This window comes from Pristiophorus japonicus, chromosome 3, assembly GCF_044704955.1.
Source record: "Pristiophorus japonicus isolate sPriJap1 chromosome 3, sPriJap1.hap1, whole genome shotgun sequence".
Lineage (NCBI taxonomy): Eukaryota > Metazoa > Chordata > Chondrichthyes > Pristiophoridae > Pristiophorus > Pristiophorus japonicus.
In genome coordinates, this window is record NC_091979.1 from 246,558,419 (window position 1) to 246,575,076 (window position 16,658).

Below are 16,658 nucleotides of genomic sequence, written 5' to 3' on the forward strand. Positions count from 1 at the left end.
AGGGATCCCAGCATCCCTTGGGAGCACGATATTTAAGCAAGCCACCCACGAAGTACCTGCATTCTGGAGTCTCATTAAAGGAGCTAAGGTCACACTTGCTCATTGTACACAGCACTCAGTTTCATCCTTTATTATGAACACATCAATTGGTGACGAGGTTACGAAAAACCGCGCGAAAATGCAAAGAACAGTTGGTATCCTGGAGAAGTTCTCAGAAGGGGACGATTGGGTGGCCTTCGTGGAGAGACTCGACTATTACTTTGTGGCCAACGAGCTGGAAGGGGACGAGAATGCTGCCAAACTAAGGGCGATCCTCCTAACTGTCTGTGGGACAACAAACTATGGCCTCATGAAGAATCTCCTAGCTCCGGTAAAACCAACAGCTAAATCCTATGAAGAATTGTGTACGCTGGTCTGGGAGCACCTAAATCCTAAGGAAAGCATTTTGATGATGAGATATTGGTTCTACACGTGTCAACGGCCAGGAAGTGGCGAGCTTTGTCGTCGAACTAAGGCGCCTCGCAGGACATTGCGAATTTGAGGGATTCCTAGAACAAATGTTTAGAGATTTTTTTGTACTGCCCATTGTCCATGAGGTAATCCTTCACAAACTGTTGACTGTTGAAACTCCGAATCTAAGTAAAGCCATAACGATAGCCCAGGCATTTATGTCCACCAGCAACAACACCAAACAGATCTCGCAGAGTAAAAAAGTTTCGGCCAGTACTGTGCACAAAGTAACATCGTTTTCGAGCAGGAATATACATGGCAGAATGTACACGCCGGCTGCTACTGCTCAACCTCAGATGACCCAGAGAGTCCTCCATCAATCGTTAATGCGCTGTGGAGGTGATCATTGGCCCCATCAATGCCGCTTCAAGCACTATGCGTGCAACGGTTGCAGAACAATGGGACACCTCCAGCAAATGTGCAGGCGAGCTGCAAACCCTGCAAACCACCACGTTGCAGAGGAAGATCGATCCACTGTGGATCAGGCTGAATTGGAGACTCGTACCGAGGAGACAGAAGTGTACGGGGTACACACATTCACCACGAAATGTCCATCAATAATGTTGAAAGTTGAACTGAACAGAATTCCATGGAACTGTATCTATGGAACTGGACACGGGTGCGAGTCAGTCCATAATGAATAAATAGGCCTTCGACAAGCTGTGGGACACAGGCACACAGGCCCAAGCTCAGCCCCATTCACACCAAACTAAGAACTTACACCAAGAAACTAATCCCTGTAAACACAAACTCTCGCTGTGGATTGTGCCGGGGATGGCCCCACATTGTTTGACAGAAGCTGGCTGGGAAAATCCACTGGAACTGGGATGACATCCGAGCCCTTTCATCCGTCGACGACGCCTCATGTGCCCAGGTTCTGAGTAGATTTCCATCGTTGTTCGAGCCAGGCATTGGAAGTTTCTCGGGGGCGAAAGTGCAGATCCATTTGGTTCCTGGTACGCGACCCATCCACCACAAGGCACGGTGGTACCGTGTATGATGCGTGAGAAAGTGGAAATTGAGCTGGACAGGTTGCAGCGAGAAGGCATCATTGCGCCGGTGGAATTCAACGAATGGGCCAGTCCGATTGTCCCGGTACTTAAACAGGACGGCACGGTCAGAATTTGTGGGGACTATAAAGTAACGATTAGCCATTTTTCGCTACAGGACCAGTACCTGCTACCCAAGGCAGACGACCTATTTACGACCCTAGCTGGAGGGAAGACGTTCGCCAAGTTGGACCTGGCCTACATGACGCAGGAGCTGGAGGAGTCTTTGAAAGGCCTTACCTGCATCAACACGCACAAAAGTCTGTTCGGGATTCGGTCAGCTGCGGCAATCTTTCAACAGAACATGGAGAGCCGGCTAAAGTCGGTTCCTCGCACCATGGTTTTCCAGGACGACATACTGGTGCCAGGTTGGGACAGCATTGAGCACTTGAAGAATCTGGAAGAGGCTCTTAGTTGGTTGGATCGCGTGGGACTCAGGTTGAAACGCTCGAAGTGTGTTTTTTGGTGCAGGAGGTCGAGTTCTTGGGAAGAAGAATCGCAGCAGACGGCATCGGACCCACAGACGCCAAGACGGAGGCCATCAAGAACGTGCCGAGACCACAGAATGTGACGGAGCTGCGGTCATTCCTGGGCCTCCTTAACTATTTGTAATTTCCTACCTGGGTTAAGCACCCTGCTAGAACCCCTGCATACACTACTGCGCAAGGGAGATGACTGGGTATGGGGGAATTCACAAGAGGCCTTTAAGAAAGCCAGGAATCTGCTGTGTTCTAACAAACTGCTTGTCCTGTATAACTCGTGTAAACGATTAGTACTAACTTGCAATGCGTCATCATATGGGGTCGGGTGTGTGTTACAACAGACTAACGAATCGGGGATTTTGCAACCAGTCGCTTATGCATCCAGGAGTTTGTCCAAGGCCGAAAGGGCCTACAGCATGATTGAAAAAGAGGCTCTTGGCCTCTTATTTGGCCTCAAGTTTGAGCTTGAAACTGACCACAAGCCGCTCATATCGCTGTTCTCTGAGAGCAAAGGGATTAACACCAATGCTTCTACCCGCATCCAAAGCCGGGCGCTCACGCTGTTGGCATACAACTATGTAATCCGCCACAGACCGGGCACAGAGAACTGCGCTGATGCTCTCAGTCGGCTGCCATTGCCCACCACCAGGGTGGAAATGGCACAGCCTGTGGACTTGCTCATGGTAATGGATGCATTCAAAAATGAAAAGTCCCCCGTTACGGCCCGCCAGATCAGGACCTGGACCAGCCAGGATCCTTTACTGAACTTGGTTAAAAAACTGTGTCCTCCATGGGGGCTGGTCCAGCGTCCCAGCAGAGATGCAGGAGGCAATTAAGCCGTTCCACAGGCGCAAAGACGAAATGTCCCTGCAGGCGGACTGTCTGTTGTGGGGCAATCGCTTGGTCTTGCCCAAGAAAGGCAGAGATACGTTCATTTGTGAACTGCACAGCACCCACCCAGGCATTGTAATGATGAAAGCCATAGCCAGATCCCATGTGTGGTGGCCCGGCATTGACTCAGATTTAGAGAGGCACTGCTAAGTTTGTGGTCGTGGCCCTCCAACCAAGGTCGAGGATCCACGTGGACTATGCGGATTCATTTCTAGCAAACTGTTCTTGGTTGTCTGCATGTCCACGGCCACTATTGAAAGCCTACGAGTCATGTTTGCCACGCACGGCCTGCCTGATGTCCTAGTCAGCGACAATGGGCCGTGTTTCACCAGTGCTGATTTCAAGGAATTCATGACCCGCAATGGGATCAAGCACGTCACATCTGTCCCGTTCAAGCCCGCATCCAATGGCCAGACAGAAAGGGCAGTTCAGACCATCAAGCAAAGCTTGAAATGCGTGTCGGAAGGCTCCCTGCAGAGTGCTGCTCAGCTACCACACCAGACCCCACTCACTCACCGGTATTCCCCCAGCCGAGCTGCTCATGAAAAGGGCGTTCAAAACAAGGTCTCTCTTGTCCACCCTGATCTCCATGATCACATGGAGGGCAGGCGGCATCAACAAAGTGTATACCATGACTGCGCAAATTTGTCATGCGATATTGATGTCAAGGACCCTGTGTTTGTACTCAGTTATGGACATGATCCCAAATGACTCGCTGGCACGGTCACAGCCAAAGAAGGGAGCAGGGTGTTTCAGGTCAAATTGACCAATGGACTAACGTGCAGAAAACATTTGGACCAAATCAAATTGCGGTTCACTAATAGCTACGCACAACCTGAAGAAGACACCACCAACTTCGACCTTCCAACACACACACAAGTGGCAACCGACATCATGGTTGACCACGAAGCCGAACTCACCATCCCCAGCAGCCCGGCAAGGCCGGCTGCCCAGCAGCCCAGTGAAGAACTAACCAACTCACCCACACCCGCATTTGTACCGAGACGATCGACAAGGGAGCGAAAAGCCCCAGATCGTCTCACCCTGTAAATTAGTGTACTATTGACTTTACGGGAGAGTGATGTTATGTATTTAACTCCTTGCAACCTGTATTACACTATCACCAAAGGGCCTACCTGTTGGAGTCCCAGGGGATCCCTTGGGAGCACGGTATATAAGCACGCCCCCCACAAGGTACCTGCACTCTGGAGTCTCATTAAAGGAGCTAAAGTTGCACTTGCTCATTGTACATAGTACTCAGTTTCATCCTTTATTATGAACGCATCACACTTGATATCATCCACAATGTTTTCATCTTCTCAACTAGTTCTCATTGTCATAGTATATTTGCTGAATAAATGATACTTCATCTCAAGTCGTCAGTTGTAACTAGTTTGTCGCAATAGTTTGTTTCCAGACCGTCTTGACAAAGCCTTCCGTAACAATTGGTAACAGCTTCAAGAAAGGGAACAGAAAGTTAATTATTTGCTAATGTCATGATCTTTTGTTCATTTTTATTTTGAAAGGCCTTGACTTCAGAGCTGAACATGTTTGAATCACAGAGCCAGGAGTACAAGTACGAGATTGAACGTCTAGCCCAGGAACTGCAGAACGTAAAAAAGAAGTATCACAATCAGAAACGCAAAGAACTGCAGGCTAAGTACGAAATATTAACCAATGCCATTATGAGCCAATTGCCAAGACTGCATGCCTCATTTGAAGGACTACAGCGGTCCTTTCCATCACATTCCAAGGTTAAGGAGCTCTAGTTTATCTGTAAATAAAATAGAATCTTTTATCCTTGACCCATCATAATTTGTAGTATATACACACTGAGCGAGAATTTCATTTGTGGCTGTGTAATGTGCGGCAGTACTGCATTGACTTGCTTTTACTTCTATTAGTTTATCTTTAATGAGTGACAAGCGAGAGCAAAACCCCGTTACTGTCAAATCTCATTATTTTATCAGGGTGACTATTTGCGTGTGTGTCCTTTTGTGTGTCCTTCTGCGCATGTGCGCATTGAACTCCGCCCCCTTTTTGGGCATGGGCCCTTGATTCAGTTGCGCATATGCAGCGCGACGTACAGTGAAACTGGAAGTTGGAAGTGGGACGCGAGACAGTCGCGTGGAGTTGCCGCTGGAGCTGCTTCTAGCTATGGATTATTTGAAACATTTTTGCATCCTACTGTGGAAGAGAAAACATTGAGGCAGTAGGAGAGAGAGAGAGACTGGGGAGGGAGAGAGAGAGAGAGAGACATGGCAGGGGGATGAGGGAGAGAGAGTGACCGGGGAGAGAGAGAGTGACTGGGGAGAGAGAGAGAGAATTAACTCCAGAAACAGTGGATATAGGAGATCCAGATAAATGGGCATTAGCTCTAGAAACAGGATATTAACTCAAAAAACAGTGGATATAGCTCCAGAAACAGGAGAATGAGCTCCAGAAACAGGGGAATGAGCTCCAGAAACAGGGGAATGAGTTCCAGAAACAGGGGAATGAGATCCAGAAACAGGGGAATGAGCTCCAGCAGGGAAATTACAAGAGCGCAGGACAAATTGGAGCTTCAGATATCGGGGAATTAGGAGCCACATATAAATGGGGAGGGTGAGAGAAACTGGGGAGAGTGAGAGAGAGAGACTGGGGAGGACGGGAGAGAGAGAGACAGGGACTGGCGAGGGAGAGAGAGACTTGGGGGAGAGAGAGTGACTGGGGGGGGAGAGAGATGGGGGGGGAGAGAGAGATGGGGGGGAAGAGAGAGACTGGGGAGGGAGAGAGAAAGAGAGATTGGAGAGGAGAGAGAGAGAGACATGGGGGGGTGGGTGAGGGGAGAGAGAGAGAGATGGGGGGGTGCGGAGAGAGAGAGAGACTGGGGAGGATGAAAGAGAGAGAGAGAGAGATTGGGGAAGGGGAGAGAGAGAGAGACTGGGGGGAGAGAGAGAGAGAGACTGGGGGGGGGGAGAGAGAGGGGAAGCGGGAGAGGGGATCGGAGGGGAGAGAGGGAAATCAGGGAAGACGGATCACGTTCTTCCAACCCCTTTAACCCACATCTGATTTTTTGGAAAGCTCGGTGCCTGTGTGACCAGGGACATAATTGGACTGGATAAAATCCGGAAGTCATGACACTGTCAATATTCACTTCATACTCAATGAACCTGTTAACAATCCGTGACCCACACACAATGCCCCATCTATGGTGGGGCGGGGGTGGTAAGGTCAGGAACTTGGGCTGGGATGGGGCAGGAACTTGGGCTGGGATAGGATCAGGAACTTGGGCTGGGGGAAGTAAGGAACATGGGCTGGGGGGAGTAAGGAACATGGGCTGGGGAGGGGGTAAGGAACTTCGGTTGGGGACGGCATGAACTTCGGCTGGGGGTGGGGGGGGGGCATGACCTTGGGCTGGAATGAGGCATGAACTTGGGCTGTGGGGAGTCAGGAACTTGGGCTGGGATGGGGGAACTCTATCCTGTCTGGAATCTGAAGTCAGAATGGCTCGAATTACACTTTGCAAAGTCACTCGGAACTTGGGCTGGGCAGTTCCAATTACACATTCCAGGGAAACTTTTGGGTGTGTCTTACCCTCCAAGGGGACTAATCAGCAACCGGGTCATGTGATCATGGAGAGCCTATCAGAGACAATCAGAGCATTTTTCCAGTGCAAATAGCTGCGTCCTTACTTTATTCCATCTGCAGGTGGGGAAGCGAAGGAATTTGAGTAGCCAGCTGTAGATATGTGTGCGGTGACAAAGGCTACTAGTGTGAGTAGTAATAGTGAAAGAGCGGTCATTGCTGGCAGTTTGAAGGTCAACTGTGGCTCACTGGGTAGTACTCTCGCCTCTGAGTCAGAAGGTTGTGGGTTCAAGTCCCACTCCAGGAACTTGAGCACAAAAAATCTAGGTTGACATTCCAGTGCAATGCTGAGGGAGTGCTACACTGGCGGAGGTGCCGTCTTTCAGATGAGATGTTTAACTGAGGCCCCGTGTGCCCTCTCAAGTGGATATAAAAGATCCCATAGCACTATTTCGAAGAAGAGAAGAGGAGTTACTCCTGGTGTCCTGGCCAATATTTATCCCTCAATTAACAGCATTAAAAAAACAGATTATCTGGTCGTTATCACATTGCTGTTTGTGGGAGCTTGCTTGTGCTCAAATTGGCTACCGCGTTTCCTACTTTGTGAGTACGCCGCCATACCCATAGCAAACTCTGGACTATTGTTGCTAATTGATCATCATTGGCCGTGAGAAGGTGTGTGAGTGTGCCATATGTGACTCTCCCCAGGTTTACCTTCCACCCTCAGAAGAAAAGAAAGTCTTGCATTTATATAGCACCTTTCATGACCTCAGGACATCCCAAAGCGCTTTACAGCCAGTGAAGTACAGTTTTAAGAAAGAAACCTGAGTCCCTGGCTTATCATGCCATCCTCCTACAAGGGTAGTGGCAGTAGCTTTTTCACCAGGCATTGCACTATGCCTTTTCTGAAGACATTGTGCATTAGTGCCTGAGGGTCCTGATACTAGGCAAGGACTTGGAATATATTTGTAAGTCGAAGCAGTAGGCCTTGGCCAGCTGATTGAGCACAGTGAGCATGGCAACTGAGCCCAATTCTGTCGTCCGCGCTGGATGGTGAAAAGCCATAACCTTTGCCAGATTTTCCCCCATTCCCCAGCCCAGGGGCTTTGAGCTAGGTAACGTGCCCCTACCTCTTAAAGCACTCTCCAAAATTGGCAACCATTGTACATTTGTACCCAAGCAAGAAAGAAGAAAGAAAGAAAGAATTACATTTACACAACCTCAGGACGTCCCAAAGCACTTCACAGCCAATGAAGTACTTTTGTAATGTTGTAATGTGGGAAACGGGGCAGCCAATCTGCGCACAGCAAGATCCCACAAACAGAAACGTGGTAATGATCAGATTATCTGTTTTTTTTAGTGATATTGGCTGAGGGATAAACATTGGCCAGAACACCGGGGAGAACTCCCCAAGCTCTTCTTGGAATAGTGCCATGGGATTTTTACGTCCACCTGAGGGGGCAGTCGAGGCCTCGGTTTAATGTCTCATCCGAAAGACAGCACCTCTGACAGTGCAGCGCTTCCTCAGAATTGCGCTGGAGTGTCAGCCTAGATTTTGTGCTCAGGTCCCTGGAGTGGGTCTTGAACCCACAACCTTCTGACTCAGAGGCGAGTGTGCTACCCACTGAGCCACAGCTGGCAATATCAGGTAAAATTTCACCCCCTGCCTTAATTCCTCAGATAATTACTAAACACAATTGGGCTAGAAATCATACTATGAGATTTAGTACATCTCCTTACTTGGTAGTACAGCATATTAGTGAAGCTGTGTACTAAGGTTGGAGAGTGCAGTTTACGTCTGTTATGATCCCTATTATTCTTTAATGCTGGTTTCATTTCAGCTGCTAGAAAAGACAAGCTGTTCCTTAAGCACCTCCGTGACTACTGTCCGATATAGTGCACATGATAGGATTGAAATTCCTACTTTTCCCCCCAGTCATTCTATCTAATGAGCCGGTCACAGTGCCTATAGAGGATGGTGAATTTGAGTAGCAGGATAGCTGCAACTTTAGGACAATATTTTAGTATGATTACTTTCCACAGCAACAATTACTCTATAATGTTACTTTTATCTTTAATATTCATGATTCTAAAAGTGAAATGTTCATTTCGAAACCTACACAATGGTTCTTTGCTCGAAGGATGAAGGGAACCAGTTTGCCACAATAATGTATTTACTTACGAGTTTGCTGTCTGTACCGTAATCTTTCACCATTTTCTTCTGTAATGTAGTTACCTTCCACATAGAGACTATGTGGAAAATTAGGAATTTGTCATGTGAGGGAATAGCTTCTGGCTATATTTCCCACTGGGTGTTAAAGTTAGCCTTCATGTAGTAATATCCCATATCTCGGGAGCCTCTTATCAACAAAGGCAGACATTGATGCGGAGATTCAACATCGCCTCCAGTGCACCTGTGCAGCCTTCGGCTGTCTGAGGAAAAGAGTGTTTGAAGACCAGGCCCTCAAATCTACCACCAAGCTCATGGTCTACAGGGCTGTAGTAATACCCGCCCTCCTGTATGGATCTGAGGCATGGACAATGTATAGAAGGCATCTCAAGTCGCTGGCGATATATCACCAACGATGTCTCCGCAAGATCCTGCAAATCCCCTGGGAGGACAGGCGCACCAACATCAGTGTCCTTGACCAGGCTAACATTCCCAGTATTGAAGCACTGACCACACTCGATCAGCTTTGCTGGGCAGGCCACATAATTCGCATGCCAGATACGAGACTCCCTAAGCAAATGCTTTATGCGGAGCTCCTTCATGGTAAACGAGTCAAAGGAGGACAGCGGAAACGTTATAAGGACACCCTCAAAGCCTCCCTGGTAAAGTGCGACATCACCACTAACATCTGGGAGACCCTGGCCGCAGACCGTCCGAGGTGGAGAAAGTACATCGGGAGGGCGTTGAGCTCTTCGAGTCTCAACGCAAAGAGCATGAAGAGGCCAAGCGCAGGCAGCGGAAGGAGCGCGCGGCAAACCAGCCCCACCGACCCCTTCCCTCGACGAATGTCTGTCCCACCTGTAACAGAGTCTGTGGCTCTCGTATCGGACTGTTCAGCCATCAAAGAACTCACATTGGGAGTGGAAGCAAGTCCTCCTCGATTCAGGGGGGACTGCCTATGATGATGATGAATGGTCTGAAATGATAGAAAAGGGGTAAAGTGCAGTAACTGCATCCGCAGCTAGTATTAATGCTATTCAAAGGTCTCCACTACTTCTAAACATTGAGAAAAAAGTAAACATTGCCACTGCGTGAAATATTAGTAGCCTATTAAGGCCTTGTTAATGATATCTCATGAGAAAATGGTGGCTATTTCCACCAGCTTGCAGCACTGAGCTGAGGTTAATTGGTTGATGTGATGGCAACAGTAGCAGGTATCAGCAGAAAGTGATCTGCAGTCATTTGGAAAATGGATCAAGTGCCTTCACAGCTACCCTGCAGTGTGTTGCAAAAGGCAACAGAAAGCAGTTTAGCAGCACAGATTTCCCTTAAGAATGCCCACAGAGAACACAAATTGCCTCAGAGAGCAGATCTTCTGTGAAAGATGAGGGTATCTTCACCCAATGGAGGTGCTGAGCTGATGAGGTTTAGGGGTGGCTGCTTTGCACTGTTTTGGCATATACCCAAGTTCACCAACGACCATAGCATCAGGGGAAAAATAACAGCATTAATGATTTAAATAGCTGGTTCTCCCAAGGTGCATTGTGATTGACCCATGTAGCAATATGTGTAGCAACCAATGGACTGATGGTATACTGGAATAAGATGGGTACCATCCCATGATATGTCGAAATGGTGCAACAAAAATCATGTCCTGGCAGCATGCATTATGCTTACATTCTAAGGCAGTCCAAGATCCCTAAGCTCTTTGTAGGAGAAGGAAGGATCAGTGGTTGGCTACTTCGGATATGGGCAATGCTCTGCTACCACGGCTCATGTTAACTTTCTACAATGTCCACACTGTGGCAGAGAATAAATATTTGACATACAAGGATATCCATTTAGCCTACATTTGAGTGCACATGCTCCAGAGATGGGTAAAATAGTGACTGTATGCTGTGTGCAACCCAACAATCCATGGGCACAGGCATTGCAGTGAACTTGAATGAGGAACAGCAAGTCAAAATAGCAATAGGATGAGTGGCCAGTACAGATGAGAGTCAGACATGTCAAGAGTTAATGATAATTAAACTCTGCATATGCATTTGGATGGGCATAGTAACAGTGCACTTCAGATTTTTCCCCAACAACTTTTCATCGAACAACAGTGGCTGTAATTAGACCAATCTTCCTACAAATTGAAACTTGCTTTTTTGGGGGGCCATATTTGAAAAAATGCTTACTGCAGAATCTGTAGGATACCAACTGTAGCTGTTGTCAACTTGGATGACAGGAAATACCAGATCCGCAGTCACTTTATACAGGTTAAGCTAATATTCTGGATTTATTTACAAATAAAATAATACATAGAAGCAAAAGGACATACATAAAATAGTAAACAGCATAACAATTGCATGAGAAATTTAGAATCAATCCACAAAGGATTAATATACCATTTACAAACAGCTGCCCTTTTTACTGTATCTTGAAATGTAAGAGTTTCTTTGGCTGCATCGCATGAGCCGTCTCTTTCCTTGGTGCACTATCCACAGTCTTGAAGTGTGTTTTTTGAGATATGCTACCTGTGGAGTACATGAGCCTCAAACAGTCACTGTGAAGCCTGGTGCATCGTTGTCAGAACTAGAGCCTTGTAGCCTGAATTTGAATATTTACTCCAAGGAATCTTTTTGATGTAAAGTGATTCTTGTTGAAGCAGCCAAGCAAACAAAAATATGTTTACAGTCTTCAAACCTTGGTAGAGAATGGGATAATCACCCACAACAGTCGTGTTTCAGCAGTTTGCTTGAGCCTGTGTTCACACATGGACCATAACTAGAAAATGATTCTTCTGTCAAACATTCTAAGCATGCTGTTCTGACATCAAAGAGCATCCTTTATCAGCTGATTCATGGATAGCAACTGTGCCGGGTTCCCACAGACAGAGTTGTACTTGGCGGGGGGGCGGGGGGGCGGTGGGAGGAAAGAGTTGCTTCTCCTTTAAAATGATAAAAACAAAAGATTGCAATTCTTATTTTTGTCACAGTACCTTCTGTCTTACTTGCGGTTTCAGACATAGATCAGTGTCGGATCACACAAATATGTTTGTGGCTAACAGGGGGCTGCCTTTTGGGCTCAGATGACGGCCAATTGCCTTCATGATGTCTATACACTGAATCAAATTTATTGCCTTCATAGCTGCAACATTGTACGTGGTCATATTTTGACGAACACTTTCATTATGTCTGTAACTGTATCTGACTCTGTAACTGTCCATAACAGTGTTGTAATCAGCGCCGGGCTCTGAGCCAACAAAGGTATATATGACATGGTGGGTAAATGTTTGGATATCATCATATTGTTGTGGCCCAAAAAATACAAAAAACAAATACAGAATTACTTCCAAATGTATTGTGACATTCCTTCGGGATGTTTATATTTTTGCTGAAGTAATTTTTAACCCTCGTTATTTCCTTATATTTTCAATTTTTGCTTCCTCTGCTCTCATCTGTTGACGTACCTTCTTGGCTTCCTTCAGTCAGGCCCACAGCTCCTATCTGACCAAAATCTGCGGTATTCTTAAATTGACAGGCGGGAGATGTAATCCGCGAGAGTGGAAAGACAGCCTATATTTTGCAGTGCTGCCTTTTTGAAATCTAGTTGCCTGGATGGGAGCAGATAAAATTTATCTGACTAAGCAAAGCAGAGTCGAGTGACAGGGCTGTCTGCGAGCCCTGGGATTTGGAACTCATAACCTATTGATCCAAAGGCAAGCATTGTAGCTTTGGCATACATTTGTAAGCTTTGCTCCATTATTAACATAAAAGCAAAATGAAAGTACTTGCATTTACATAGCACCCTTTGTGTCCTCAGGAGATCACATATATTGCTTTGGAAGTGTAGTCAATTTGCACATCATCATCATAGGCAGTTCCTCGGAATCGAGGAAGACTTGCTTCCACTCTTAACATGAGTTCTTAGGTGGCTGTACAGTCCAATATAAGAACCACAGTCTCTGTCACAAGTGGGACAGATAGTCGTTGAGGGAAGGGGTGGTTGGGACTGGTTTGCCGCATGTTCTTTCCGGTGCCTGCGCTTGATTTCTGCATGCTCTCGGCGATGAGACTCGAGGTGCTCAGCACCCTCCCGGATGCACTTCCTCCAATTAGGGCGGTCTTTGCCAGGGACTCCCAGGTGTCAGCAACATCCCCATAATTTGCACAAAGTGAGGTCCCATCAACATCATCATCATCATAGGCAGTCCCTCGAATCGAGGATGACTTGCTTCCACGTCAAAAAGTTCACAGGTGTTTCAATGAAGGACCTAAAATTCCAGGTCCGAACTAAATCTTGAAGGGTGGAAGATGCCTCTGCTTGGATTTTTTTACCGTGTGGTGACGGTTGCACACTAGCCACCACATGGGCTTGACAGAGCTAGGTCTTGGCCCAATAACAAGGATTAACCAAGACGACTGGAGACCAGTGTTATTTATGGAGATCACTGAACACTGTGAGCTCAAAGTAAAGTGTGGCCGTAGTCTTTTATTGCAGGTCTCCAGAGTGCCTCTCCAACCTGTGAGGCCTCCATAAATACCTGTGTTCCCAAAGGATTATGGGATCCCTTGGGACTCCAGGGGATGAGCCCTCTGGTGGCTATACAGAGTAAATACAAGTTTACAACAATACTCCTCCCCAAAGTCAATAGTGTAACTATTTACAATGTGAGTCGATCTGGGGCCCTTCTTGCCCTGGTTGATCGTCTCGGTGTGAAAGCTGGTATTGTTGGATCATTTGTTGGGCCCTCGCTGGGCTGCTGTGCAGCTGTCCTTGCTGGGCTGCCTGGTGTGTTGGTCCTGCTGGGCTGCTGTGGATGATGGGTTCTGCTTCGCGGTCAACCGTGGTGCCAGTTGCCACTGGTGTGTATGTTGGGGGATCAAAAAAGGTAGGGTCCAAGGTGGGTTGCTCAGGATAGTCCATGAATCTGAGTTTGATTTGGTCCAAATGTTTCCGGTGAATGATTCCATTTGAAAGTTTGATCCGAAACACTCTGCTCGCCTCTTTGGTCACGACAGTGCCGGGAAGCCACTTGGGACCTTGTCCATAATTCAATACAAATACAGGATCATTGATTTCAATCTCGCATGACACATTTGCGCGATCATGGTATGTAGTTTGTTGAAGCCGCCTGCTCTCTACCCGTTCATGTAGATCAGGGTGAACTAATGAGAGCCTTGTCTTAAGTGCTCTTTTCATGAGCCGTTCAGCAGGTGGGATCCCAGTGAGCAAGTGGGGTCTCGTGCGGTAGCTAAGCAGGACTCGGGATAGGCGAGCCTTCGGTTACTCTCTTCAAGCCTTGCTTGATGGTTTGCACTGCTTTTTCTGCCTGACCATTGGACGTTGGTTTAAAGGGGCAGATGTGACATGTTTGATCCTGTGACGGGTCATGAATTCTTTGAATTCAGCACTGTTAAAACATGGCCCGTTGTCGCTCACCATGACATCGGGCAGGCCGTGTGTGGCAAACATAGCCCGCAGGCTTTCAGTAGTGGCAGCGGATGTGCTAGCCGACATTATCTCACATTCAATTCACTTGGAGTACGCATCTACAACCACAAGGAACATTTTACCCAAGAACGGGCCTGCATAGTCGACGTGTACCCTAGACTACGGTTTGGAGGGCCAAGACCATAAACCTCCCTGTGTACATTACTTAACTGCGAGCATGTATTACATCTGTGAACGCAGGATTCTAAGTCCGCATCGATACCGGGCCACCACACATGGGATCTGGCTATCGCTTTCAGCATTACGATGCCTGGGTGGGTACTGTGGATGTCATTGATGAAGGTGTCTCTGTCCTTCTTGGGAACCACTACACAATTGCTCCACAGAAAGCAGTCTGCCTGCATAGACATTTCATCTTTGCGCCGCTGGAATGAATTTATCTCTTCCTGCATTTCCACTGGGACACTGGACCAGCTCTCGTGGAGCACACAGCTTTTGACGAGGGATAATAAGGGGTCCTGGCTCATCCAGGTTTTGATCTGCCGGGCAGTGACAGGTGATTGCTCACTCTCAAATGCTTCCATATCCATGGCTAAATCTGCGGGCTGTGCCATTTCCACCCCCGTGGTGGGCAATGGCAGCCTACTGAGAGCATCGGCGCAGTTTTCTATGCCTGCCTGTGGCGAATGGCGTAGTTGTATGCGGACAATGTGAGCGCCCATCTCTGGATGCGGGCCGATGCGTTGGTATTTATCCCTTTACTCTCGGAAAACAGGGATATGAGTGGCTTATGGTCAGTTTCCAATTCGAATTTTAGCCCAAACAGGTATTGATGCATTTTCTTTACCCCATCGACACACGCTAACGCTTCTTTCTCAGTAATGCTGTAGGCTCTCTCAGCCTTAGACAGACCCCTGGATGCATAAGCAACCAGTTGCAGTTTCCCGAAATCATTAGGTTGTTGCAATACACACCTGACGCCATATGACGATGCATCACACGCTAGTACCAAACGCTTACATGGATCATACAACACAAGCAATTTTCTCACTTTTACAAAGGCATTTTCTTGGCTTTTGCCCCAAACCCATTCGTCCCCTTTTCGTGGTAAGACATGCAGACATGGTAAGACGTGGTTCTAACAGTGTGCTGAGACCCGGTAAGAAGTTATCAAAGTAGTTCAGGAGTCCCAGAAGCAATCACAGCTCCGTCGCGTTCTGTGGTCTCGGTGCGTTCTCGATTGTCTCCGTCTTCACGTTGGTGGGCCTGATGCCATCCGCCGCAATCCTCCTTCCCAAGAACTCCACTTCAGGTGCCAGGAAAATGCAATTCGAGTGTTTTAACCTGAGTCTCACGCAGTTGAGTCGACTAAGAGCCTCCTCCAGGTTCTGCAGATGCTCGACTGTGTTCCGACCTGTGACCAAGATGTCGTTTTGGAAGACCAGAGTGTGTGGGACCGACTTCAGTAAGTTTTCCGTGTTTCTCTGGAATATTGCCGCCGCTGATCGAATTCCAAACGGGCATCTGTTATAAATAAAAAGACCTTTGTGCATGTTGATGCAGGTGAGGCCCTTCAATGATTCCTCCAGTTCCTGCGTCACGTAGGCTGAAGTCAGATTCAGCTTCGTCAACGTTTTTTCTCCCACCAGCATTGCAAAGAGGTCATCGGCCTTTGGTCCTGCAGGGAGAAATGATTGATAGTTACTTTGTAATCGCCACAGATTCTAATGGTGCCGTCTCCCTTGAGGACAGAAACGATCAGGGTGGTCCACTCATCGATCTCGATCGGTGAAATGATGCCTTCTCGTTGCAGCCAGTCTAGCTCGATCTCTATCCTTTCTCTCATCATGTATGGTACTGCTCTAGCCTTGTGATAGATGGGTCGCGCCCCCAGAATTAGGTGGATCTGCACTTTTGCTCCTTGGAATTTCCTGATGCCTGGTTTGAACAGCGAAGGGAACTTGTTTAAGACCTGGGCACACAAAGTGTCGTCAGCGGGCGATAGCGCTCGGACGTCGTCCCAGTTCCAGCGTATCTTTCCCAGCCAGCTCGTACCGAGCAGCGTGGGACCATTGCCCGGTACCACCCAGAGTGGTAGCTTGTGCACCGTTCTATTGTAAGAGACCTTTACGGTAGCACTACCGATTACGGGAATCAGTTCTTTCGTTTAAGTTCTTAGTTTCGTACGAATTGGATCTTTCGAAAGTCTTTTTCCCCATGTTGGACTGGCTCGCGCACGTGTCCAGTTCCATTGACACCGGGAGTCCATCTAGTTCAACATTCAGCATTATCGGGGGACAATTCATGGTGAATGTGTGTATCCCATGTACCTCTGCCTCCTCCGTCTGAGGCTCTGGTTCGTCATGATCCTCCATGGATCTGTCCTCCTCTGCAACATGGTGGTTGGCAGGTTTAACAGGATTAGCAGCTCGCCTGCACATACGTTGGAGGTGTCCCATTGTTTCACAGCCTTTGCAAACATACCCTTTGAATCGGCATGAATGGAAACGATGATCACCCCCGCAGCGCCAACAAGGTGTTAATGGC

General features: G+C 47.7%; 1 protein-coding gene across 1 annotated transcript in view; it reads left to right on the plus strand.

The window, feature by feature from the left end:
- Positions 1 to 16,658, plus strand: part of cfap58 (cilia and flagella associated protein 58) — a 249,312-nt gene that overhangs the window by 141,001 nt on the left and 91,653 nt on the right. Inside the window, exon 17 of the mRNA XM_070874957.1 lies at positions 4,459 to 4,592. Coding sequence (XP_070731058.1) covers positions 4,459 to 4,592 — 134 coding nt within the window. The remainder of the gene's footprint in view (positions 1 to 4,458; positions 4,593 to 16,658) is intronic.